The sequence below is a fragment of the Bos indicus x Bos taurus genome, chromosome 14 (assembly GCF_003369695.1).
Source record: "Bos indicus x Bos taurus breed Angus x Brahman F1 hybrid chromosome 14, Bos_hybrid_MaternalHap_v2.0, whole genome shotgun sequence".
NCBI classification, from domain to species: Eukaryota; Metazoa; Chordata; class Mammalia; order Artiodactyla; family Bovidae; genus Bos; species Bos indicus x Bos taurus.
Genome location: NC_040089.1, coordinates 16,910,711 through 16,937,388, shown reverse-complemented (window position 1 = coordinate 16,937,388; position 26,678 = coordinate 16,910,711). Strand labels below are relative to the sequence as shown.

General features: G+C 51.8%; 2 protein-coding genes and 1 long non-coding RNA gene across 3 annotated transcripts in view; 1 reads left to right on the top strand and 2 right to left on the bottom strand.

Annotated features, from left to right (window-relative positions):
- The first annotated feature begins 762 nt into the window (after nt 1–762).
- On the top strand, nt 763–22,392 carry FAM83A (family with sequence similarity 83 member A). Its single transcript, XM_027560916.1, has 4 exons — nt 763–1,686; nt 10,994–11,161; nt 11,961–12,085; nt 19,502–22,392. Exons 1-4 carry the CDS (start codon nt 1,207–1,209, stop codon nt 20,034–20,036), a joined length of 1,308 nt encoding a protein of 435 aa, XP_027416717.1. The 5' UTR covers nt 763–1,206; the 3' UTR covers nt 20,037–22,392.
- Nucleotides 6,665–8,658, bottom strand: LOC113904136. Its single transcript, XR_003514418.1, has 2 exons — nt 8,349–8,658; nt 6,665–8,105 (listed from the first exon to the last, which is right to left on the bottom strand). It is a non-coding gene; the product is annotated as an uncharacterized LOC113904136 (long non-coding RNA).
- C14H8orf76 (chromosome 14 C8orf76 homolog) overlaps nt 12,930–26,678 on the bottom strand; it is a 31,469-nt gene continuing 17,720 nt past the window's right edge. The window contains exon 6 of the mRNA XM_027560918.1: nt 12,930–13,355. Within this exon, the coding sequence (XP_027416719.1) occupies nt 13,248–13,355 (108 nt within the window). The 3' untranslated portion in view covers nt 12,930–13,247. The remainder of the gene's footprint in view (nt 13,356–26,678) is intronic.

The following is a 26,678-nucleotide window of genomic DNA, read 5'->3' as shown; positions in this document are numbered from 1 at the left end:
TGCAGTGGGGGACAGTGATGACCCTGAGTCCTTACCTCAAAGAGTAACTGAGGCTACTTCCCTTTTTCTTTTTGAAAATCTCATGGCTGAGCAGACTCTCAGGAGGTTTTAGGGGGATACTGCATCCACCATCTCCCGAAATTGCCAGAATTCTGATTAAAGGCAACTTTTCCTTTTTACCAACATTTGTCTCTATCTGGAGTACTGACTTTTGAGTGTCGAGCAGCGAGACCTGATTCGGTAACACCAGGACTCTAGGTTTTGCAGTCCATTGACATGGAATTGATGATGCCCTGATCTGAAAAGAAAATGTGGCTTCCCCCTTTAAAGTAGCGGTTCATCTACTTTAAACATACCTGTGGCCACCTGCCCCTCCAGCACTGAGAACGACCAATCCCATTGCTCCATGGGTCTGACATGACTGAAGATTCTCAAGATAGTATTCCAAGCAGACACTTCCAACAGCCCAGTGCTGGCCCCAGGACTGGTATCTCTCTGGCGGTTCTGCTCAAGCACCACCATGGCAAACACAAGAAGGGAAGAACGATGGGACAGAAGGCTTTTCCAGGGGATGGGGAGGTCGGGGAACTTGAGGAGTCACTGAGAGAAAGGGGGAAAGCCAGGTAGACAGCTCTGCCTGGCAGGCAACCAGTTTCCCTCCTCACACGGGGACCAGATGGAAACAGGATCTCAGGGACTTGGCAGGAAAACTGTTGTCTTTGAACCAATCAGCATCTGCACTGAAGAGCTCAGGAGGGGGACCCCAGGCACCGGGTGACGCCGGAGCTGGGAGAGCCTGCTGGCTTCCTAAGTGGGGCCTGAGGAGCTCGGGGAGAATTGCACAACAAGCTGGAAAGCCGGCTCAGCGAGGCTGCTGGGAGAAGAGGAAGTCTCCCAGGGCTGAGTGTGCCCAGGCATGAAGGAGCCGGCCCTCCTGGCCGGCGGGCAGGGCGGGCGTTGCTCAGAGATAAGCCAACCCCTGGCAGTGGGTGATGAGCCCTGTGAAGCATTGCTCCGGACAGCAGTAAACCACCTCCTAGGAGCAGCTAGTCCTGGCTGTGGGCCGCACAGCAGTGCCAGGAAAGGGTGCTTTCCAGAGGTGCCAGGAGTCCCGCTCCTCCTGGGCAGTGTGGCCCTGACATCAGGAAGGGCTCAGGTGCCAGCTGCTCCCTGCTCCCCCACCCCCCGACTCAGGATCAGGGCAGCATGAGCCGGGCAAGACACGTGGGCAAGATCCAGAAACGCCTGGAAGATGTCAAGAGCCAGTGGGTCCAGCCAGCCAGGGCTGACTTCAGCGACAATGAGAGTGCCCGGCTGGCCACAGATGCCCTCTTGGATGGGGGTCCCGAGGCCTACTGGCAGGCGCTCAGCCAAGAAGGCGAGGTGGACTTCCTGTCCTCAGTGGAGGCCCAGTACATCCAGGCCCAGGCCAAGGAGCCCCCCTGTGCCCCGGAGCCCCCAGGGGTGGCTGAGGCAGGCTCCAAGGGGCTCGACACCTGCTCCCTGCAATCAGGTACCTACTTCCCCGTAGCCTCAGAGGGCAGCGAGCCGGCCCTACTGCACACCTGGGCCTCTGCCGAGAAGCCCTACATGAAGGAGAAGTCCAGCGCCACCGTGTACTTCCAGACGGACAAGCACAGCAACATCAGGGACCTCATCCGCCGCTGTATCACCCGGACCAGCCAGGTAGCGATGGCGGAGCCCGCGCCTCCTTGGCCACAGGGGTGGGGGTGGGGGTTTCAGGAAAGCAGAAAGGGATGCCTCCTGCTCTAAGGCATGCAGTCCAGATGACTGGAGCGTAGGGTGGAACCAGGGATGTTTCTCTCTGCCTGGCCCTAGATCACTGACTTCTGGATTCCCCCTTGTCACCATCCGGGTTTCCTGGCCACCCATCACTGGAACTCCTACAACAGCTTCCCTTCTGACCCTCCTCTCCCATTTTGATCCCTGACCGCCTAGTCTCCAAGCTGCTGTAAACACTTTTTACATTTTGACCTTGCCACACGGCCTGTGGGATCCTAGTTCTCCAACCAGGGCTTGAACCCATGCTGCCTGTGGTGGAAGCGCAGTCTTAACCACTGGACAGCCAGGGAAATCCCTGTAGACAATTTTTCTATACTTCAAATTGAACTTGTCCCCTTTACTGCTTAAAGTCTTTAGTGGCTCCCACTTGCCCTCACTGGGAAGAGCTGACTCCACAGCACAGCTCACAGCCCTTCCAGTTCCTCTCCCCTGTTTTGCCACTCAATCCTGAGTGACCTGGAGGTTTTCAAACCCACCAGGCTCTGTCTTGAGGCCTCTGCACATGCTGTTCCTTCTGCCTGGAGCCTCCTCACCTTCCTGGCGTCTCCTCTAACACCTACTCCTTCTCAAGACCAAAGGGGACTGAAGTCCCCTTCTCAGGCAGGCTTTCCTGAGTTCCCCAGGCCAGGCAAGGTGCCTCGTGTCTGTGCTTCTGAATGAAGGGGCTGCTCCACTGGGATGCAAACCTGTCCCGTTTCCTCTCAGACTCGTCTGGCCCTGTCTGCCCACAAATTCAGCACAGCGCTTGAATCCAGCCGGTGGTCGGCAGAGGACAGAGGAAGCAGCAGAAAAGATTTCTCCCTCCCCAGAGTGTTTACCTTTGAATAGGTGACTTTAGAGGAAGAAAAATCCTTCAGGACCAGAGCTTAGCTGGCAGAATTTAAGGCGCCGAGACTGGCACTTGGTCAGGAGTTCTCCTGCTGCTCCTGGAACTGTGGATCCACAGGGGCTGCACACTGTCGGCCCAGGAGAGGGGATCTTTCTACCCACATGCATAAAATGACTCCTTAGCATAGGGGTATGGGTGCCACCTCTTCTCCTAAAACTGCAGAGAGCCAGAGGTGAGAATGGCTTCCCAGGAGAATACTTTGTTATCCATAAAGGGTCTCCCTGTCTCATCACTCAAATTATTTATTTTACATTTATGTGTGTGCGTGTTAGTAGCTCAGTCATGTCCAATTCTTTGTGACCCCATGGACTGTAACCTGCCAGGCTCCTCTGTCCATGGGAATTCTCCAGGCAAGAATACTGGGGTGGGTAGCCATTTCCTTCTCCAAGGGATCTTCCCAACCGAGGGATCAACCCTGGGTCTCCTGCCTTGCAGGCGGATTTTTTACCATCTGAGCCACCAAAGCATTAATTCTGTTACATCTAAAAGAACTTGAAAAAGAACACATTGATATTTAAGCTCCTTTTCTGCTAAGATCCACTCTCATGATGGACTCCCCTCCCAAGTCCAATACTGTGTGAAATCCTTTTTTTTTTTTTAATATTTATGTATTTGGCTGTGCCGGGTCTTAGTTGTATCACATGGGATCTTTGATCTTAGTTGCAGCATGTGGGATCTAGTTCCCCAACCAGGGATCGAAACTGAGGTCCCTGCACTGGGCATGCAGGGTCTTAGCCACTGGACCAAAGTCCCTGTGTGAAATCTCATGGCTCCAGAAGAAGCCACCAGCAGTGGGGAAGCCGTACTTAAAAGAAGAGAGGGAGTAGAATTCTGAAGAACAAAATAGAAGATAACAGGGGGTAGAGCATCGACTTTCACATTGCTAGACTACTTCAGAGCAATATTTCACGTTTTGCTGATGGGCTCAGGCGGGCAGTCAGGAGTGCCCACACTGCCTGGGCTGGGCTGCACGACCCAGGGCAAGTCCCTGGGCCTCCCCAGGCCCCAGATTCCACACTGGACTAAGGTCCTTTCCAGCTGTCAGGGCCTGTTCCGAAGTGTGCTACCTCTGGCCTCTCTGTGCTGAAGTTCAGTGCTCTCCCGAGGGGCGGGGACCAGGGGTGGTGGTGAAATTCTCAACCGCAGCTGCAGCTTAAAGGGGGAGCGAGGCTCCTGGAAAGCAGCCAGGTGAGGGCTTGTGAAACACCGTCGTCCCCCCCACCAAACCCTTCTCCTGCCCCGACCCCACCCAGGGAGGCGGCTCTCTCTTCACCTCTGTGAACTCGAGGCCTGCTGCTGACTTTTGCTCTATCCACACAGCATGTTACAAACTTAGGGCAACACTTAAAAATCACAAGATTCCACTCAATAGTAAGAATTTCTAGCTCCTCTCAGCGAGTCGGAAGACTGGCTCTGTGGGTGCTGAGTCGAGGCCACCCCTTTGTGTGGGTCGCCGTCACTGCTCTCTTCATCAGTCCCTCTCATCCTGGGCCCTGACATTGTTTAGTCGCTCAGTCGTGTCTGACTCTCTGTGACCCCACGGACTGCAGCACGCCAGGCTCCTCTGTCCTCCACTATCTCCCAGACTTTGCTCAAAAGCGTGTCCCATGGACAGAGAAGCCTGGCAGGCTATACAGACCATGGGGTCACAAAAAGTCAGACACAACTTAGCAACTAAACTACAACAATGTCAAGGCCCTGATGACCTTCATTTTGTTAGCTGTCAGGCTCCTGCAGGCAGTTTGTGGTATCACTCCCATATACCACACACACACACACACAGGGCTCAGGAGTGACAGAGATGCCAGGGAGGCTGGATCCCCAGTCACAGGCGGTCCTTGGGAAGCAGCGTCCACACAGAGGGGGAGGGCGGGAGCAGGTTTGTGCTCTCCCTCTCCTATGGCTTCAGCCCCTGCAGGAAAGAACAGAGAGGGACGAACAGAGCCAGCAGTTTACATTCCCTATGGAGCAGGAGTTCACCCTGTTTCCTGTTATGCTCTCATCCCTTTATTCCACAAAGCCTACACTGGCCAGGCCCTGCACCCAGGATGGCAGAGCAGAACAAGAGGCATCCCTCCTCCCAGCCACCTGCCCTTAGGGGAGTGGAGGGGACACTGGACTTGAACAACCCTCTGTGCCTGGGAGCAGAGGGGAGCGTGACTAAGGCAGGCTTCACGGAAAAGTTAACCTGTGAGTTGAGTCTCAGAGGATGAGTAAGAGTTTGCTGAGCACAGAAGGGAGGGAAAGGAACTCCAGGCCCAGGGTGGGTCAAGAGCAGAGGTCAGGAGGAGGGAGAGGGCTGGATGCCCTGGAGGCAGGGAGACCTGGAAAGGACTATCAGGAAGGAAGAGGTTTTCACTTGCAGTTCCCTAGAGTACTCATTCACACTTTAAGGATACAAGAAAACAGATAATAGCCATGGTTCCTTACAGATTTATACATAGGATAGATCAGGAAATGGCAACCTACTCCAGTACTCTTGCCTGGAAAGTCCCATGGATGGAGGAGCCTGGTAGGCTGCAGTCCATGGGGTCGCTGGGAGTCGGACATGACTGAGCGACTTCACTTTCACTTTTCACTTGCATGCATTGGAGAAGGAAATGGCAACCCACTCCAGTGTTCTTGCCTGGAAAATCCCAGGGACAGGGGAGCCTGGTGGGCTGCCGTCTATGGGGTCACACAGAGTCGGACATGACTGAAGAGACTTAGCAGCAGCAGCAAATCAGGAAATAAGTACCAGAACCTATTTCGGCAGTAGAAGATGTTTATATAGGTTAGTCTTTATTCATGATAGTATGTAAGTGCTAGTGATTTCAAAGCAACTTAGAGTGGCTTTTCTCCTTGTCTCCTTGTTTTAAATTTTGTCTTTTAATTTAAAATTTCCAAAGAGGAGCTGGTTGGACCCTTGGGCCAAGTCAACTCTGATCTCTGCAAACCTTTATGGCTGGTCTAAAGATAGCTGGCTTTTGGGTTAAGTACCAAGTTCTTCCCTGGTGGTTCAGACCGTGAAGCATCTGCCTGCAATTCAGGAGAACTGGGTTCAATCCCTGAGTCCGGAAAATCCCCTGGAGAAGGAAATGGCAACCCACTCCAGTACCCTTGCCTGGAAAACCCCATGAACGGAGGAGCCTGGCAGTCTATAATCCATGGGGTCGCAAAGAACAACTTCACTTTCACCAAGAAGCAGGAGGCACCGCACACCATGCAGGGCCACGTGGGGAGCACCAGGGTCCATGGCGGGGTTGGGGGGTGGGAGGAGCCAGGGAATGCATGGGCATAAGTCTTTATTGTGATTTTGCAGGCAAGGCAAGGCAAGGCAAGGCAGGGTGAGGTAAACTGTTGAGAATTGGTTTGTTTGAATAATTCCGAAGGCTCGGAGCCACAGGTGGTCCCTGGTTGTCCCATACTTGGCACTGGGGTGATTTAGGGTGGGAAGGGAAATATTGTCAGGATGCTGGAGAGTTAGATAACGGAGGCTTGGGACATGGGTCTGGACTGCTTGGTTAGCATCTCAGAGGCTGCTCCTAGGCAAGGTGTTTGTCACCTCTAATAATAAACTAACCCTGGGATGTCAAAGCATCACAAAATACAGAAAACAAAAAACATGAATAACCCATCCTCCAAGTGTGGTCCAGGATCCCCGAAGGTTCCAAGACCCCTCCAGTGAGTCTGTGAGGTACTGCCCTTTCTAACCACTCATTTGTGTGAGATTGGACTATCTTTACATGCTTCCCCGTAAACAACACATCACAGCAGATTGCTACAGGAGCCATATGAGAACCAGCTGTCTCCTGTTAAGCCAGACACCACAGAGATTTGCAAAACTGAAAAATAATGCCATTCTGCTCACTCCATTGTTGCTTTGGAAAGTACAGTTATTTTTGCCCTAAAATTGTTATTCATATTAGCATGTGATGAGTTTAAGTAACAAATATTAGTTGTTTTAAAATAATGCTTAATAAACATTAAATGTTTTCTCAGTTTGTTTTTAATATGACAAATATCAATAGTTATAATCCACATAAACAAAGCTCTTTGGAAGCCTCAGTAATTTTTAAGAGTGTAAAGGGGTCCTGAGGCCAAAATGTTGGAGACCCTGAGCAGACAAGCCCCCAGCCCTGCTGCATTCCTCTTCCTCTCCCTTTCAGTGCAGAAAGAAAACTCTACCCAGCTCCCTGGGGAGGTGGGGGGTGGGGGAGTGGGGCAATGCAGAGGAGCAAAGGGGCAGCTGTAATCTGGTTCCCAAGAAGCTCCATGCCCCCACCCCTAGGTGTCAAGGACCATCTTTTCAGGCCGAGCCCCTGCCCTGGGAGCAGCTGAAGGGAGAACAAGGCTCAGGGGTGGGACACAGCAGGAAACCTGCCCTCACCGCACCATGCGCTGAGGAAGCTGATGAGCGTGTCCCCGCCCCGCACCTGGTAACTGGGACTCCAGGGCCTTGAGCACCACCAGGGGCCCCATGGCGAGCTCTCTGGCTGTTCCTCTGACATGGGCTGCTGAGGGAGGGCAGACCTGGGAGAGAGGGCTCCAGCGCCCCCCACCCCCTAGGCCTGTGGAGTTTACAGGCAACAGGGCGCCTCCACTGGGGGCCAGAGCCCAGTCCCACCAGGATGGGGTGGGGAGCCTCCAAAGACCAGTGGAAGTGCTCCTTCCCCACCCCCCAACCCCCACCATCCTCCTGGGATCTGTGATTGGCCTGTATCCCTTCCCATGGGGGTTCCCTAGAGTAAGTCCCTCCTCCCCTGAGTGCTGGGGCTCAGTGCTGTATTGTCACTGCTCCAGGTGGGCACTGATGGCAAGAAGCACCAGGCACGGACAGAGGTGACGCTAAAGGGGGGAGCATATGCTTGGAGGGGATAGGCCTCTCACAGCTGCCTTTCTAAGGGGTCTTGGCCCCCTCACCCTGTGGTCAGCAGATAGGTGATGGTGGAGGGCCCACCTGGGCCCTTTCTGCTCATGTTCTCTTTGAGCTCTGCTCTCTGGGGTCCCCCAACCCTCCCAGGCTTGACTCTCCTTCCCTACCCATCCCTAAGCCACAAGCAGAGAAGGGACAGACTACATCTGATATAAACAGAGATGAGTTCTTCTCTTAGCTCACGGTAGACTGGTTGGGAGCGTGGCTCTGGATTGGGATCTAGGGCATCTCCAGCCTTCCAGCCCTGCGGCTTTTGGCAAGTTACTTAACATCTCTGCACCCCTGTTCTTCACCAGGGAAGTCCGGGTCATGGTGTTGTGAAGGTCACAGGAAATAAACGTGCGGCTGAGTAGTTGCTCAGGAAATCAGGTGCTCAGGTGCTGCGGTTATTACACATCAACCAAACTCAAAAAGGGAGCATCAGGGACTCCAGGACTTCACGCTTCCACTGCGGGGGCGAGAGTTCAAGCCCTGGTCGGGGAACTAAGATCCCGCATGCTGTGAGGCATAAATAAATAAAGAGTGAAAATTATATTTTGCTTTTTTTAAGGGAGCATCAGCACATATGAAAGAAAGAGGGAAGAGTAGCAATCAAAGGACAAAGTGGGGCGTGGGGTGCTAAGTGCCTCCAACAACTGGCCCCAACATGGTTGGTGGCCCCACCAGGATCCAAATCGCCTCTCCCCTCCTGCCTCCTGCCTCCCCCAAAGTAGCAAGATTTCCAGCCCATGAGAAACTCACGTCTGCCTGGCTGGTAGTGGAGGGTTCTCAGCCACGATTTGAGGTCTCCGCAGGATGAATGCTGCTTGTGGGCACCGCCCCAGCAGACCTGCAGGCCCCTGACTGGGTCCCTCCATCTCTCTGAGACTCCAGATCCCCAAAGCTGCCCTGCCAGGCTGTGCTCCCAGGCCGACTTCCTTCCTTAGCACGGGAAGTACCTCCTTCTCCTTCTCAGCCAGCCCCATGCCTCCATGCTGGCCCATCTGATTGGCCCTAAGAAGATTCCCAGATGGTACAGTGGTGAAGAACCCACCTGCCAATGCAGAAGATGTAAGAGATGCAGGTTCGATCCCTGGGTCAGTAAGATCCCCTGGAGAAGGAAATGGTAACCATTCCAATATTCTTGCCCGGAGAATCCCATGGATAGAAGAGCCTGACGGGCCACAGTCCATAGGGTCTCAAAGAGTCAGACATGACTGAAGCAACTTAGCACATGTGCACAAAATGTCCAGGATGATCTCAGCTTGAGAGTCTTAATTGCATCTGCAAAGACTCTTTTTTTTTTTTCCAAATGAGGTCACAGCAACGGTTTTGGCGGTTAAAATGTAGACGTATCTTTTGGGATTTCATCATTCAGCTCACTAGGCCCTGTGAGGTGGGACTCCCACACAGGGGATGGAAGAAGTCATATACATGGCCTGTAGCCCGTCAGGCTCCTCTGTCCCTGAGGATTCTCCAGGCAAGAATACTGGAGTGGATTGCCACACCCCTCCAGAGGACCTTCCTGAACCAGAGATCGAACCTGAGTCTCTTGTGTCTCCCACATTGGCAGGCAGGCTCTTTACCACTAGTGTCACCTGGGGAGCCCCGGGAAGAAGTTACTGACCTTGAATTGATCCAGCTGGGAGACAATGCCAACAGGAGGCAAACAAGATGAACCTGGATGCCATGAGCCTGTCTTGCCAAGCATCCCTTACATTAGGGTGCTGGGCTTTCTGTAAACCCAGCCAAAACACTCTGTCCATTAGTCACCCGCTTACCAGCCCTGGCTCTGGGAAACAGGGACTCACTGGGACACAACTGGGAGGATTTACTGACCTCCTAAGGGGAGAGAACTGTCTCTTTTGCCAATACCTTAGAGGAGGAGGCATTTGTCTTTCAGGAGGGAGGTCCTCAGAGTTATTGGCGCCATAAGCTTTAATGTGTACATGTACTTAACCATGGGTTTCCCTGGTGGCTCAGATGGTAGAGAATCTGCCTGCAATGCGGGGACACCCAGGTTTGATCCCTGGCTTGGGAAGATCGCCTGGAGGAGGGCATGGCAACCCACGCCAGTATTCTTGCCTAGAGAATCCCATGGACAGAGGAGCCTGGTGGGCTACGATCCATGGGGTCACAAAAGAGTCAGACATGACGGAGCTACTAACACACACACATGTACTTAACTGTGTGTTAACAGAGCCACATTTCTAAACATCTCTAGTGACCTGTAGCCCTGGGTGAGCAATTTCTCTGTGGTCCCCTCCACTGTCCAGATACCCAGAGCAACTGAGCAGCAAGTCAGCTCCATGTAGGTGCCAGCCAACTCCTTCACCTCTCTCTGTGACACTCTTCTTGTTCTTGCTACTTCCAGATGTTTATGGTCCAAAAATATGTATTGTAACTATTAGGAAAGTGGCAGAACATTATTATTACAGGTGACATTGAAGAAAAAACTCACCCCAGTGCCCCAGCCAAATATGACCGCCAGTGCTGGCTTTGCTCTTGTCTGCCTATATACCGGCTTCCCTCACTGGCAATTGTAGTAGACGTGCTATCATTTAGTCCTTTGTTTTCTTTTTTCACTTAGTTAATTGTTAATACACACTTGGTAAGCATTATACTAAACAGCAAGATTTGCTTAAACATCTCACTGTTCCTTATAGTTTCTATGTAACCCTTATAATGATCATTTTAATGGCTGCTGAATAATCTACCTGTCAATGCCTCGTTGGGGAACTAAAATCTCATAAGCCATGTGGTGTGGTCAAAAATAAGATAAAATGAGCTTGGGGTGCTGTTGGCACAAGAAGGATGAATAGGTGCCTGGCAGGAACACGTACTTCTCTCGCCGTGACTGGATATCTAGACCCCTCACCCCCCGAGTTTCTGCTCTGCCGGACGACGCAATTCCTGCTGGTTGAGCAGGACTCCCTCCTCCACCCACTGGGGCAGCTCAGTATCTAGTCTAGTTTATACTTCCTGGGGTCTCCACAAGGGTCTGGTTTGAGACTTAAAAACATTTGAAAGCCAGGGGCCATAGAGTGCCTTCGAGCTCCAAACAGCTAAGAACCCATAACTGTAAATCTGTCCCTCTCCTGTGATTCTGCCCAACCACCTCCCCTGGTCTCATCTCCGCCTCTCTGCCTCCTCTTTTTTGCTTTTCTCTCCATTCTCCTCTGCATTTTCCACTCCAACAGTGGGAGGAGAGGCCAGAGGATATGAGGAGGGGCTGGAGATGAGGGGTAGGGCCCTGCTGCAGCTCTGCATGCTTCCATAGTCCTGCCGTCATCCCCCACCACCCCCAGCTCAGCACTCATGGGACCAGATCTCCCAGGCCCGCTGGGACTGAGGAGTTAGGCTGAAACCAGTTAGCACCTGGCCCTGACCCCTCTGCCCTGGCCCAGGTCCTGGCGATCCTGATGGACGTGTTCACGGACGTGGAGATCTTCTGTGACATCCTAGAGGCGGCCAACAAGCGCGGGGTGTTTGTCTGTGTGCTCCTGGACCAGGGAGGCGTGAAGCTCTTCCAGGAGATGTGTGACAAAGCCCAGATCTCTGACACTCACCTCAAGGTAGGGCCCCGTGATGGTGTGAAAGTACTTTGTGTGAGCATAGGATAGGCTACGCCGTGGGACACATGCCCCCTCTCACTATAATAAACATTTACTTCTTGCTCAAAGTCCAGGTCAGATGGCCCTTCCTCACGGTGTGAAAGTGAGGCACAGTTGTGTCTGACTCTTTGCGACCCCATGGGCTATATAGTCCATGGAATTCTCTAGGCCAGAACTCTGGAGTGGGTAGCCTGTCCCTTCTCCGGGGATCTTCCCAACCCAGGAATTGAACTGGGGCCTCCTGCTTTGCAGGCAGATTCTTTATCACCTGAGCTATCAGGGAAGCCCTAGACACTAATGAAGGGTACCATAAACCCGTGATATGATTGCTTTCCCCATCAGAAGTAGCTGAACTCACACCCCTGGACTTGGATTCAGAGGACCTCAACCCCATCCTGCCCGAAAGCTGTGTAGCTGTGCCACAAGGAACATACGGCCCCAAGAAACAGTGACAGGGGAGAGAGGGCAGGATTCCGAGGGATGTGCTTAGAGCCTGAACTGGAAGAGCATCCTGTCACTCCTGTTTTCTGCTTTGTTTGAATTCTACCATCTCCCTTTTCTTTTCTTCTTCATTACTCAAATAATGTCAGGATAGGGAAGAAAATTTAGAAGATTCAGCCAAGGAGAGCATAAAAATGGCGCATAATCCCACCAACTAGCGATAACCCTTTTGCTCTTGCTGAGCATCCTTCCAGACATTTCTAGACAGGTGTGTGACCATAAATACATAGTGAGGACACCTTGACTTCCCTTCCAACAGAACATCTCCATCCGGAGCGTGGAAGGAGAGGTGTACTGTGCCAAGTCAGGCAGGAAGTTCTCCGGCCAAATCCGGGAGAAGTTCATCATCTCAGACTGGAGATATGTCCTGTGTGGATCGTATAGGTGAGTGCTGGGTTCCACCTTCTGTTGGGGCTTCGAGGAGGCCAAGGCTGAGCTCGGTGCAGACCAGCCCCAACCGCTCAGGCCCACATACCCACAAGCAGCTCCTGGGGGAACTGGGGACTCATCACCTACACAAGGCTGGAGACAGAACCTGCCTGGGAGAAAGGGGGAAATCTGGGTCCTTCCTGGGAGGAATTCTGGGTGGGGAGACACTTACAAGTGCCTTGGTTTCCCTTTGTGTTGCAATAGGATGTTTCCTCGTTTCCTTTCTCAGAGCTCTCAGGTGTGATTCTAAAGCCGTGCAATTTGCTTTGTTGTCTTTGGGGGCCCTATTTTACTTGCAAAATGTTTCATTATTTTAATATAGACAGTGTACAGAGACATTAATGCATATGCCAGATAATGCATCCATTTAAAGTGTGACCAGCTTCAGGGACAAGGGGGAGGTCAGAAAGTCCTTCCTGCACCTGCTTCTCAAATTCCTTTGGCCTAAAGCACGTCCATCTTCTGTCACAGTGGCATCCGTGGATGTGGTGAGAGCATGTCCACGGCCCCTCCGCCACTGAGCAGTCATCTCCCCTGTCCCCATCTCTGGGGAGCTGGCGGTGCGACTGGCAAGTGCCTTGAAAGTGAAAGTGAAGTCGCTCAGTTGTGTCCAGCTCTTTGCAGCCCCATAGACTGTAGCCCACCAGGCTCCTCTGTCCATGGAATTCTCCAGGCTAGAATACTGGAGTGGGTAGCCTCTCCCTTCTCCAGAGGAGCTTTCCAATCCAGGGATCAAACCCAGGTCTCCTGCATTGCAGGCTGATTGTTTATCCTCTGAGCCACCAGGGAAGCCCTTGTTTAGCCATTAAAAAGATTCCTGTATGTTTGAAAAGGACAGAGAAAGAAATTCTGAAAGAGAAGATGAAGGAGGAGGGAGGCCTTCTCTTATTTTCCATAAGGACAATCAGGCCTCTCTCTGTTCATGTGTATTTGCCCTTAGAGCATGCAGGGGCGGCTTTGACCTTGGAAGGGGCAGAAGGAAGCAGGAACCACTTTGTTGAGCCAGGTCCTGGGCCAGGTGCCATCAGACCTTTAGTAAGGATTTAATCTTCATCACATGTAGAGGGAGGCATCATTCTTCTGATTGACAGATGGGGGGACTAAGGCACATAGCAGGTTAGGTGACTGGGCCAGGGTCACCAGCTTCCTTGACCAGGATCTCAGGCTGGGCTTGATATGGGGGACTCCAGGGCTTCCCAGGTAGCTCAGCTGGTAAAGAATCCACCTGCAAAGTGAACCAGGAGACTCTGGTTAGATTCCTGGGTCGGGAAGATCTGCTGGAGAAGGAATGGCTACTCACTTCAGTATTCTTGCCTGGAGAATTCCATGGACAGAGGAGCCTGGAGAGCTACAGTCCATGGGACTTCAAAGAGTGGGACATGACTGAGCAACTTTCACTTTCAGAAGGAGGGTGGCAGTGGGCTTGAGGACCACCAGGCCATTCATCCTGAGAACTATAGGGAACCCAGCTCCCAGGGGGAGGACTGAACAACTGATCTGTTTGCCAGCTTTTCAGAGGATCCTTTTCCCTGGAACCCTTATAGGTGTCACCAATAAAAACAAACAAAAAACCCCCAGAAAAGCCTTCACCCCACCCTTCCAGTCTGGCTGTCTCTGGGCTTCAGGTATTTCGGCCCTTCCCTTTGGATGCACACAAAGGGCTAACCAGAGAGCTCTCTCTCTAGCTGAGCCTTGAGGGTGGGGCTGGGGAGGGTCTGCGTCCCAACAGCTAAGCTCTTGTTGAGGGTCTCATTCAGCCCAGGTGATGTGCCACGTGCTAGGAACATCTCCCTCTCATCAAGAAACATAGATGGATGGCCAGAGTGTAGTGTGGTATGTGCTCTAAGGTCAGTATGCGCTAAGAAATGACCCCTCGTGGGGTCTTGGCTGGCAGGTCCTGGAGGTTGGATTGATGCTTGGAGGATGAAAAAGATTGGAACAGGGGGACGGGTTGCAAGAGCAGGGAGCTGAAACAGCTCGAGGAATAACATGATAAGAGCATGGCCTTCTAACCGGCCCCTGATTCCCACTCCTTCCCTGACCCTTTACCTCGGTGTGCTCTGATTATTTTTATTCCATCTTAAGTCATTTTTGAAAAATTCTGGGCATCACCCACTAAATCAGTTTCACAGATGGTGATGCACCAGGTTGAAAAATTGTGTTCCTCTAGCCACACTGGGGGCTTCCCTGGTAGCTCAGCTGGTAAAGAATCTGCCTGCAATGGGGGAGACCTGGGTTTGATGCCTGGGTTGGGAAGATCCCTGGAGGAGGGCGGGGCAACCTTAACCTGACCCGCACAGCCACCCCTGGGCTTTCTCTACCAGGAACAGAAAGATTTTTAAATGCTAACCAGATCAAATCACTTGCATCCTTAAAATCCTTCAATGCGTGTCACTGTCCTAGGGGGAAAAAAACCCACCTTCTTGCCATGGCCTCTGTCTCAGCAGGGCTCTTCCCGTCCACGCTGCTGCAGCCACATGGGCCTCCTCCCAGGCCCTTCCTGCCTCCGAGTCTTTGCACTTGCTGTGTATTCCCTTTGCTGGAGAGCTCATTCCTGCTGTCTTTGTCCTGCTAACTCATCTTGCTGGTGGCAGCTTCCACATGATTCCCTAGAGAGCTTATCTATGAACTTGGCTAGCCAAGATCGTAAAAAACATGGTGTCAGGACCTAGACTGGGTCTGTTTTCTTTTCTATTGCTTCCTGGAAGGAAGTACAGACAATACAGTGCCTGCATGTTTGTCTATGACCATAAATATCTGAGGAATGAATGAATGTTCATGTTAGGTCCTGGCCATCCAATGTGGCTACGTACATGTGTGCTAAGTTGCTTCAGTCATGTCCAGCTCTTTGTGACCCCATGGACTGAAGCCCACCAGGCTCATCTGTCCATGGGATTCTCCAGGCAAGAATACTGGAGTGGGTTGCCATGGCCTCCTCCAGGGGATCTTCCCAACCCAGGTCTCCACATTGCAGGCAGATTCTTTACCAGCTGAGCCGCCAGGGAAGCCCCCAGTGTGGCTAGAGGAACACCATTTTTCAACCTGGTACATCACCATCTATGAAACTGAGTTAGTGGATGATGCCCAGAAATCTTAAAAAATGAAATAAGATGGAATAAAACTAATCAGAGCACACTGAGGTAAAGGGTGTTCAGGAAATTGTTGTGGGGTTATGCACGTATTTTCATATGGAAACAGTTTAGGATGTAAAATACGTTTCTCCAAGAATAGCCAAGATAGGTCTGAAGAAGAACAGGTGGGGAGGACTTGCCTGTCCAGAGATCAGGACTTGTTGTGGTGCTGTAGACAACGTGGCAATGGGGGGGAGACAGACAAAGTGACAGAGGGATAGACAGAAGGCCTAGACCCAGACCCGTGCTTGACAGGGCATGTCAGAGGCGTGGGGAAAGGGGAAACCGGGGGAAAAATTCTCCATATGAAAAACCGGATTCTACTTCACACATACACCCACATGCGTGCACACACACAATCACCTCCAATAGATTAAAAGAAATTAAATGTCAAAAACAACTTTAATACTTTTAGTAAAATATAGAGATGGATGTCTTTTAGACCTTAGGATAAGGATTAGACATCTTAACCCAGACTCTCCTCTGTGTTAAACAGAACACAAAAAAGCACTGACCAAAAAAGATTGCTAAATCTAACTATACTACAGTGAAGAACTTTGGTTCACTGAGAGATGGCTTAAAGTAAGTGAAATGTCAGATTACAAACTGGGAGCAGGTTTTCATGATGCCCTGACAAGATTAGCGCTGAGAATCACAGTGAACTCCCACAAACCACACACGAGAAACAGCACAATGGAAGTGTGGGCGAGAGGTGAGAGCAGGAGTTTCATGCAGGAGGAACCACCCGAAAAGATGTTCAGCATCATCAGTGATCAGGAAAATGCAAATCAAGGATAGAATGAGTTACCATTTTATGGCTATTCATCAAAAAAAAAAAAAAGACTGACCATACAAATAGTGGATTTAACCAATTTCTCCATCGCTGGTGGGTTTTCAAATCAGCACAGTGACTTTGGAAAGAGTTAGGCATTTCCTCTAAAGCTGAATATTCACCTGGTTTTACCCAGCAGTTCCACTCCTAGATAGAAAGACTGGTCTGTGAGACATTAGGAGACAAGGAGAAGCACTGGTGCGAGAGGGTGCTCCTCCCTCGGTCAGCAGGAAAACCATCGAAGCAACTCAGATGCCTATCAATGAAAGGATGGATGACAAAGCCCCCGGTGGGACTTCATACAACAAAGACAAGTGAAGTACAGCAGTAAGAAATAACACGGATAACCAGCAATATGCAAGAGAAAAAAAGTCCCCAGAGATGACATGTATGTTAAAAACAAGTAAAATATTTACCATTGTTCCTCATCATCTGTAGAGGACTGGTTCTAGCATCCCCACAGATACCAAAATTCAAGGATACCCAAGTGCCTCATATCAGTTCAGTTCAGTTCCGCCGCTCAGTAGTGTCCGACTCTTTGCGACCCCATGAATCGCAGCACTCCAGGCCTCCCTGTCCATCACCAACTCCCGGAGTTCACTCAAACTCACGTCCATCGAGTCGGTGATGCCATCCAGCCAAGTGGTGTACAATTTGCATATAACTTACACACATCCTCCTGCATACTTCACGTCTTGACTACTTAAAATACCCAATACAGTATAAACTGTATGTAAATGGTTGCCAACTGGCAAATTCAAGTCTTGGTTTCTGAAACTTTCTGGAAGACTTTTTTTTTCTGAATATTTTTCATCCTTGAGTATATGGAAGGTTGACAGTACTTTTGAGAATATATAAAACTTTTTCTTATTATAGAAAAAGGAAAGTATGGGAACTATGACACAGGATTCTGGGTGATGATTTCTTCTATTTTGGAGAAACTGGAAAAATGTGTTCCTGCATTTAACCATGTGGTTAAATGCAGGTCATTGTCAAGATGCTAGCCTTTTATTTTGGGTGGTAGGTTCATAGATGCTTGTTGTTCAGTTGCTAAGTTGTGTCTGGCTCTTTGTGACCCCGTGGACTGCACCATGGCAGGCTTCCCTGTTCATAGGCTTCCACGTTCCCGTGTTTATAGGTGCTTAGGTTATTTAAAATAACCAAATAAAGCTACGTAACTGTAAATGGGCCATTAATAGATCTTTGGCATGGGTCTTGAGCCAAAGATTATGATCAAATCAATTCTATGTACTTGTGAAAGTGAAAGTCGCTCAGTCGTGTTCAACTCTTTGCTAGTCCATGGACTGTTATAGTCCATGGCCTGAATCCTCCAGGCCAGAATACTGAAATGGGTAGCTGTTTCCCTCTCCAGGGGAATCTTCCCAACCCAGGGATCAAACCCAGGTTTCCCAAATTGCAGGTGGATTCTTTACCAGTTGAGCCACCAGGGAAGCCCAAGAATACTTGAGTGGGTAGCCTATCTCTTCTCCAGGAGATCTTCCCAACCCAGGAATTGAACCGAGGTCTCCTGCATTGCAGGCAGATTCTTTACCAATTGAGCTATCAGGAAAGCCCCTATGTACTTAAGGGTCAGAAAAGAAAAATCCAATAAAAATAAAATTCTTACTATGGGTGGTGATAAAAGAAAGCGTAAAAGCTAGAGTACAGGATGAATGGACTTTTGGGGTGTAAGGGAGGAGCACCCTCACACAGTGAGTATGGCAAGGAGGTAGCACTCAGGTGCTGTAAGGACATGCGGGCGCTGGGGGCGGGGGCACAGGGCACACAGGGTGCGTGGGGCCTGAGAAGTTGCCTGGGCACCTTTGGACCTTCTTTGTTGAGAAAGCACACAGTTGCTTGGTCTAATCTAGCCTGATTCCAAAAAACACAGGGCGATTTCTTTTTTTTTTTGGCCGCTCTGTGCAGCTTGCAGGATCCTAATTCCCAGACCAGGAAATGAACCCCGCAGTAGAAGCACAGTCTTAACCACTGGACCTCCAGGGAAGTTCTACAGTTGATTCCTAGCGTAGCCAAGAGTGCTGCTGTCCCAGATTAGCTGCCCACCTCTCTGGGTTGTGTGGGTGGCTCCCGGGCGGCAGGTGAGGTTTGGACAAAGCCTCATTGTTCTTCCCAGGATTTCCCCAGCTTTGCATGGGCCCCGCCCTGCCTCACAGAGCAGGGGACTCCTGAAGCTGGACCTGCCTTTTGGTGGAAAGACAAGCTGGGGCCTGGAGGCTGAGACCCTTGGTGAGGCTGTTTCCATCCCACTCAGTGACCCTGTCTCCTTCTGACCATTCTGTGTCCATTGCTCCAGGCCTGGGCCCACATTATTGATTCTCTTGATAGTTAGACTGTCAAGACTAACCTGATAGTCTTTTGTGGTATCATCTGGCTCTTTAGGGGTGACTGGGTGATGAGAGTTTTCAATCAGAGATAGAAAGGAATCTGTTTAAATTAGGGAATCATAAAAATAACGCGTAAATGCCTTAAGCATTTTGTTCAATAAAATGTGTAAATGAGGGGGAAGGTCAGGGCCTCTGCTTGAGGGTGTCCTCCCGCAGTGTCCAGGCAGACCCTCCATGCAGCATCTCCCCTGTCCTGTCCCCACCCCCCACCCCCACAGTATTCTCCTTCCCATTCCCCCAAAGCACAGGACTCTCCCTCCCCGTCCCACCCATGAAAACCTGGCTACACCCTTTAGAGTTTCATGAGCCCATAGCCCTGCCGTCCGAGGAGCAGCCCAGACCCTCATTTGTTTGGAAGAGGCAGATGTCGTGCATGTCACAGGTGGGGCTGCTGTAGCCCCAGCGGCTGGTGACCCCCAGCAGCACAGTGGGGGACACTGGCGCTCGGCCAGCACATGGCCCCTCTGTGCCTCCACGGGGACTTCTGAGGGGCTCTCATCTGAGCACCGGGAGGAGCCCTGACCCGAGGCAAGGATTTCCTCTGCATCTTAATTACTTCCGTGCAAACATTCGCTGGGGCTTCCCAGGTGGCGCTAGTGGTAAAGAAGCTACCTGCCAATGCAGGAGATGCAGGTTTGATCGCTGGGTCGGGAAGCTCCCCTGGAGGAGGGAATGGGAACCCACTCCAGTGTTCTTGCCTGGAGAATTCCATGGACAGAGGAACCTGACAGGCTACAGTCCATAGGGTCGCAAAGACCTATGACACGACTGAAGTGACTTCACACACACACACACACACACACACACTCACTGTCTCTGAGCTTCAGCTTGGTTATCCATAGGAGGAGTAACTGGGGGTTCAATCAGGGTGGAAGGAGCCGGCGTGGAGGTGCAGTGGGCATACCTTCCGTCCTCCTGGTCCTGCTGGACCAGGTCCTCCTCCGGTGCAGGGTGCCCGCGGCCTCCCCACCCCCGCCCCTCACTCTCTCTCCTCTCCCTCCAGCTTCACCTGGCTCTGTGGGCACGTGCACCGGAACATCCTCTCCAAGTTCACAGGCCAGCCAGTGGAGCTGTTCGATGAGGAGTTCCGCCACCTCTACGCCTCCTCCAAGCCCGTCATGGGCCTCAAGTCGCCCAGGCTGGCCACACCCCTGCAGCCCGGAGCAGCCCCTGGGCCCCCGCCTGGCCGCCTCAGTGACAGCAGTGGCTCAGCCAGTGACCGCACATCCTCAAACCCCTTCAACAGCCCATCGACGGGCAGCAACCCCCAGACCCGGAGTCTGTCCACGTCCTCAGGGCCTGGTAGCCCCCTGGCCCCAAACCCACTGCTTGCCTCCAGGTTCCAGCCCCACCACAGCCCTTGGGGGGCCCTGACCCCACAGGCCCACTTCTCCCCAAGGCCCCATGACAGCCTGCCAGCCCTCTACAGCAACCTCAACGCCTACAGGCCCACTCGGCTGCAACTTGAGCACCTGGGCCTGGTGCCCAGGGTAGCCCACACCTGGAGGCCCTTTCTACAGGCCTCCCCACATTTCTGAAGAGTCCCTTCTGCCAGCTGACCTCCCCGGGGACAAGGCTGGGCATTCTTGGATTTTTCTGGCTCAAAGACCCCACTTCAACACTGAGTGGCTTTGGACCTGCTTCCCTTTGAACTAAAGGCACTTGGACGAAACCATTGCCCATGTTTGAATGTTCCCAGGCCTGAGATGATTTGCTTCCTGACCCCCTGGTATGGCCCAGGTAGCACATTCCAGAAGGTTCCAGGGAGGTGGTGGGCAGGGAGCTAGAGGACAAAATCATGAAAATAGAGCATCTTTCTTCCAAAGAGCCACCAGGGCTTTAATATCAACATTTCCTGAACCTGTAATGCAACAAGGGGCTGATGCAACCCAGGTTTTACATATGGGTAAACTGAGGCACTGAGGCAGAGGGTGGGTGTGACCAAGGTCCTCCTCTGTCCCAGTGCCCAGGAATGGCCCACTCCCCAGGGATTCAGGAGGGAGAGATTCAGGAGACAGTCTGGGGACATACTGGATGTTTCTGGGAGGGGACAGAAATGCCTCTTCCCTGGAAGAGCCTAACACTAGAGAGTCCCTGGGGTGGTGAGTAGGGATGGGGCCCAGAACCTACCACTGGAAATTATGTGAGGTGGTTCAAAGTGTGGCCACCTGGGGTGGGGCAAACCAAGGCTTCTAGGGGATGGAGCTGGACAAGGCCCTGTGGCAGCTCAGCTTTTTGCTTTGAAGAGCCTTGGGCTGACCTGGAGGTTCCTGGAGTCTGGGCTGGATCCTGGGAGGCTTGAGTTGTCAGATCTGAGAATGGCCCTGCAGTTGTGGTTCAGGCAGCCTTGAGCAAGCAGGGAGGACCCCACATTGACCTTGCAGCCACCAGGTGCATCAGCTACCTCCAGTTCTGGCCCCTCCACCTGGCTTGCTGATATCCTGAAGCAGGAACGCCGTGCCCTCACCAGCCCCATCGCTCTTTCATCCAGTTTGTTCCTGTGGTGCTAATAGATCCTGAGGGTAACAGATCCTCCTAAATTTAGGCCTGCTTGGGTAGAAATAAGAACACAGGATGTTTAGGGAGCACAGAGGAGGGCCAGCCAGCCATTTGGTGGGGGAGGGGGTGTTGGGGGACACTTCCCAGAGACATGACAGTTAGCCTGAGACCTAAGGAACAAGGCTGTTATGGCTGGGGGGAGGGGTGTGATGAGCTGTTTTGGTCCAGGAGAAGCAGGTGTAGAAGCCCCGCAAGAATCTTCTGGTTTCCATGCCCCCCTAGCACCAGCTCATCTCAGCAAATGCCTTCCTGCTGCCCGGCTCAGAGGCTCTGCCTTTGCTGCAGAGCCCAGGGGTGGGGTGGGGGGGTGTGGTACAGAGTCCTTCCTCCTGGTGGCCTCTGGATCCTCATGCACCTGGCCTCCTGAGTTGCACTCTGCAGGGGGCATCTCCCTGCAGCCTAGCCCTGTTTATATTTCTCCAAAGACACTTCCGACAGGCTTCCCTGGTGGCTCAGATGGTAAAGAATCTGCCTGCTTATGCAGGAGACGTAGGTTCAGTTCATGGTTCGGGAAGCAGCCCCAGAGGAAGAAATGGCAGCCCACTCCAGTATTCTTGCCTGGGAAATCCCATGGACAGGGGAGCCGGGCAGGCTACAGTCCATGGGGTTGCAAAAGAGTCAGACACCACTGAACGACTAAACAACAAAAGCAACACAACGCTCCTGACAGAGGCAGAGGCGTCTGCTTCGTCTTAAAAGTGTTTCTGTCCTCACTTCACCTTTTCCTCCCTAGTTCCTGAAAACTCAACAACAACAAAGCCCTTTGGTTCCTGAAGGTTCTTTAAGCCCCGGTCCTGATGCTGCCTTTTTCCTGCTGACTGCCGTGATGAGGTTAGAATGACCAGGGCTGTGCAGAGTCCTAAGCTGAATCTGACAGCCTGATGAGAAAGCTTCGGGAAGGGAAAGCTTGCTGGGGTGCCAAGAGTCCAGAGATGGGCTCTGTCCCCACATCTGGCTCCGTCTGGGTGGAGAGGGGGCCTGAGCCGGAACAAGCCCTCCTCCTCCCATTTCCTTTCCACCAGCCAGTTTCCCCTGTGGTTATCTTAGGGGTTCTTGAGTATTGTTTTTCTCCCTCTGGGCACCTTGTCATTTCCCCGTGATCTCCACCTGCTGGGAAATCAGGTGTGGTTTCCTTTGGCCACTGGGATGTGAGTGGAAGTGTTGAGGAGCACATCCAGGTTTCTAAGCTCCTAGGCACAGATTTTCTTATCTCAGGATGGAGCCCCCTTCAGCCAGTCCAGGTTCCTAAGTGTCTACAAAGATCAAGATTTGCTTTCCCCACTGACCTGCAATGGATAAGTAGTTATGAGCAAGAAATAAACCTTTGCTATTTAAGCCTCTGAGACTTGGGGCGGTTTCTTACTGTACCATGATCCACTCTAGCCTGACTGATGCAATCTCGGGACCTGCTGATGTGAGGCTGGGCCATCCCTTTTTGCAGGACTGGACCCCCCCAGGACTCCTAGCCTTGGATTCTTATTCCAAGATGCCATTTCCACTAGGGGGCTAGGTGGGCTTTACACACCTGGCAAGGGAATGGCTGAAAGCCAAAGCAAGTCCTTATCTAAGTTTCCAACCCTCCTAAACTCAGGCTTGCCCCACCTTTAATTCTGCTCCTGGCAGGACTCACACCTACACCTGCCTTGGCAGGCCGTCTTGCTGGGGGCCATCCTGAGATGTGTGGAGTCTCTCCTACCGTGTGGAATTCAGTGACAGCAGTGGCACACCCACCGTGTGTCAGACACCTTACAGCAACAGGCATAGAGTCCCAGACTCACATGGGTCCTGGAGAGCGCCAGAGTCAGCTGAGAGCAGCACTTGCGTGAACCCCCGTGGTGAGGAACCTGAGAGAATGGGAATTCCCTGGTGGTCTGGGGGTTAGGACTCTGCGTTCTCACTGCCAAGGGCACAGGGGTGATCTCTGGTTGAGGAACTAAAATCCCACAAGCTGTATGACACAACCAGAAAAATAAACCAATAAAAAAAAAAAAAAAAAAAGGAACACGCAGCCTTCCTTGGTGTTCCAGGGGTGAAGAAGCTGTCTGCCGATGCAATGCACGGGACACAGGTTTGATCCCTGGTCTAGGAAGATTCCATATGCCGCAAGGCAACAACTACTGAGCCTGTATGCCGTGGAGCCGGGCTCCGCAACAAGAGTAACCACCGCAGTGAGAAACCTGCGCGCAGCAACAAAGACCAAGTGCAGCCAAAAATAAATTTAGGGAAGAACACTAGGGAATGAAAGAAACTGTATGATGGTCATGTTCATGTTGGGGGACAGAGTGGAAATGCGGTCCCCAAACCAGGGATCATATTACCCACCTGTAGGGTTATTAGCCAGGACTGACTGGGGTGTTGATTGGAATGATCACCCCTGCCCCTCAGGCCTCCTCCTTCTGGAAATGATCTGTGGTGTTCATTTGGTTCTCACTATATACTGATCTTTTACCTCCCTATTTGTCCTGTTAGAGGTCAGGGTATCTTTACAAGCCTCCCTGGGATGGTCCCGGACGCAACGGATGCTGACTGGTCAAGGAAATTCGGCGATCCTGAGAGGGCTGAACGTTCAGACACCCTAGGACAACTGTCACTGCCCCTCACCTTGACCCCGGCTCCCTGCGTCCACTCTGCTGGCCCTGCTGGCCTGGCCCAGAAATGCCAGAGTCACATCTTCCCGCGCTATATTTTCTGGACTAAGTCCAAGAAGCTGTTGGACATGGAGAGACTGTCACTCACTTTCTCAGCTTCCTCCTGAAGAGCGTGTGTGTGCCAGAAAAACTGTCATCGGAGAATGTAAATATTGCAGGCATGTGCACTGGTATAAATGGCCTCCTTTTCCTGGTTGTTCACTGTCTTCCCACTGAGACACACAAGCTGCCTCCCCAGGCACAATCAGATCACACCCAGACGCGCCATCTTTCACGCCTCTACAGGGTGCGGTGAGCTAGGGTGTCCTCACAAGAGTGCTCCAAGCTGAGTGCACAGAGAAGCCCCAGAGGGGGCGGCTGCAGTGTGAGGCTTCAGCGTATGCACAAGGCCAGGGGTGAGCGCAGCCTGGAATTCAGTGCTCTCAGCATGTTTGCCAAGCCCGCCTTCTTCCACGGCCCACTCCCCGCGCCAGGCAAATTCACACAGACACTTTCTAGGCTGGTGGGCTGGTGCGAGCATCTGGTTTTTTCTACATGTAATGGGAAGCCTTTCAGGGTAACCAACTCTGCAACAGTGTGGACTCCACAGGGCACTGGGACATCTCAGTGTCTTGAGCACCTCCACCCTCCACGTCAGTGCTCATATCTCCTAGACCCAGAAAACACATACTGTACGAATCACAAAGATTGTTTAACATGTGGAAAGTAAGGCCAGATCTGTCCATTTTAAGCACAACCCTAAACCAGCCATTCTCCGGCTCAGAGATCTTCCATAGCTCAGTAATCCCCACAACAAGTCAAGCTCCCTATCAGGACCTTATGATTATCCATAATCAGACACCGATTAACCCACCCAGCCTCATCTCTTCCACATCCCAACGCACCCACTAACCTGGACGACCAGGCTTCACGTTCTCTCATCCCTCTACTGAGAAACCATGCAGGCCTGGTACAAACCACCCCCTCACCAGGCCCAACTCAGATATGACCTCCTTCATGAAACTTGATACCCTGCCCTCTGCACCGTCCACTGCTCCTTCCAGACCCTTATTTGTAACTTATATGGATGTCCTGTTATGTCTACTGGAAATGGAAGCTCTTTGAAAGAGATGGAAGCATCTTATCTTTGATATCTCTAACAATGATGCTCTATCAAGGTTTTATAAAGGAGTGTCACTTAGAAATAGCATTCTGAGATACAACGTCTTATTCTAAAGCCAAGATTGAAAGGACCCGAGTGGTCCATACCAGGATTTGTTGGTTGCCTGCGTGCTCCGTTGTGTCAGACTCTCAGTGACCCCCATGGACTTGGGCCCGCCAAGCACCTCTATCTACGGGATTCTTCAGGCAAGAAAACTGGAGCGGGTTGCCATTTCCTTCTCCGGGGGATCTCCCCAACCCAGGGATCGAACTCATGTCTCATCAAAGCTTTCAGTGACCAAGTCACCCTGTGCCAAGGAGAAAGGATGCAAAAGACGGTGAGCCCCAAGCAGACAAGGGCCTGTCCTGCTTGTCTGACCTCGTTAGCAAAGTCGCCTGGTAGACGCACTTTGATCAGGACAACAGGTCTGGAGCAGCCCCAGGCTGTCCCTTTTCAGAACCCTTGTTTCTGGAGCTTTGGATTCTTTCGTATAATCCTCTCTGGTTTTTGTTTGTTTGTTTTTATATGAAGACGTTGGAAAGTAGTGTATAAACTACTTTTATAGACAATTTCAAAAGCACTAAAGAGCTGCTATTTAAAATGATTGCTTTTGTAAATAGCGGCCTTGGATTTGTTCCATAGATTTCTACCCCAGCTCTTCCTAAAATGAAAGACGTCTTTGTGGGAATGTGGTACCCCACAGGTAGGCGGGGCACCTGCAATGCTGGCAGTGGAGCTCTGGGGGAATGGGCTGTTGGCTCCCCAGGCTTCAGGCTGTCTCTGCCAGGGCCTGGGGCGCAGGAAGGCAGCACTGGGCAGAAAGTCAAGGCGTGTCCGGGAAGCTGAGCTCCACCATGAAGCAGCAAACCAGAGACAGTCCCGGAGCCTATGCTTTGCAAGGAGGATTCACACAATGACTATTCAGTGTCAATTCCATTAGATGGTTAGATAGCATTACCAACTCAGTGGACATGAACTTGAGCAAACTCTGGGAGACAGTGAAGGACAGGGAAGCCTGGCATGCTGTCGTCTATGGGGTCACAAAGAGTTGGACATGACTCGGTGACTGAACAACAAGTACGTTTGGGGAATAAAGAAAAAGTGGTCACTCTGACATTTAAAGGGGGAACCTAAGCAAGTGGACTCAGGACCATCTTGTCTGAGAGTGACCTTTGAGCTGGGATCTGTAGGAAAGGCAAGTGTATGGCAGGGTTGGAGGCTTGCAGATGGAGTGTTCCGACTAGGGGGAACTGGATGGGCTTAGGGCTTGGGTGGGAGGCCACTTGTGGATTTCATAGACACGAGAAAAAATCAGAGTGAGCTGGGGTGATGTGGGCCGGGGCCAGACCACATAGGGCCTCTGGATTTGGGAAATGACTGAAGGATTCTGAGAGCAGTATTTTTACTAGATCCCTTTGGCTACAGTATAAGATTGCAGGGGTGTTGGAGTATAAAAGACAAAGGACTCTCACCAGCTCAAGTTTTGGGCATGTGCCCCCCCCCGCCCACCTTGGGAGCAAACACTGAAGACAGGCCTTTTGAGAGTCACGAGAGGAAGAACTTCCCTGGGTCCCCAACCCAGCCAGGGGTGCACACAGACACCTCAGTGCTTCGCGTCTGCTCACCTTCTGAGTGACTCACTCACTAACAAGAGGGTGGGGGTAGAACACAGGCCTGAGATTTCTCTTTAGCATAATCATTGCTCAATTAATTACCTTCACCATTTGTGCTGGAAATAATCAAGATGACTTGTGTGTGATGACACCCAGTCTTCCTGGGTGCCCTTTCCTGCCCTGCATTACAGCTGGAGCATCGGGGTACAGGAGCCTGGA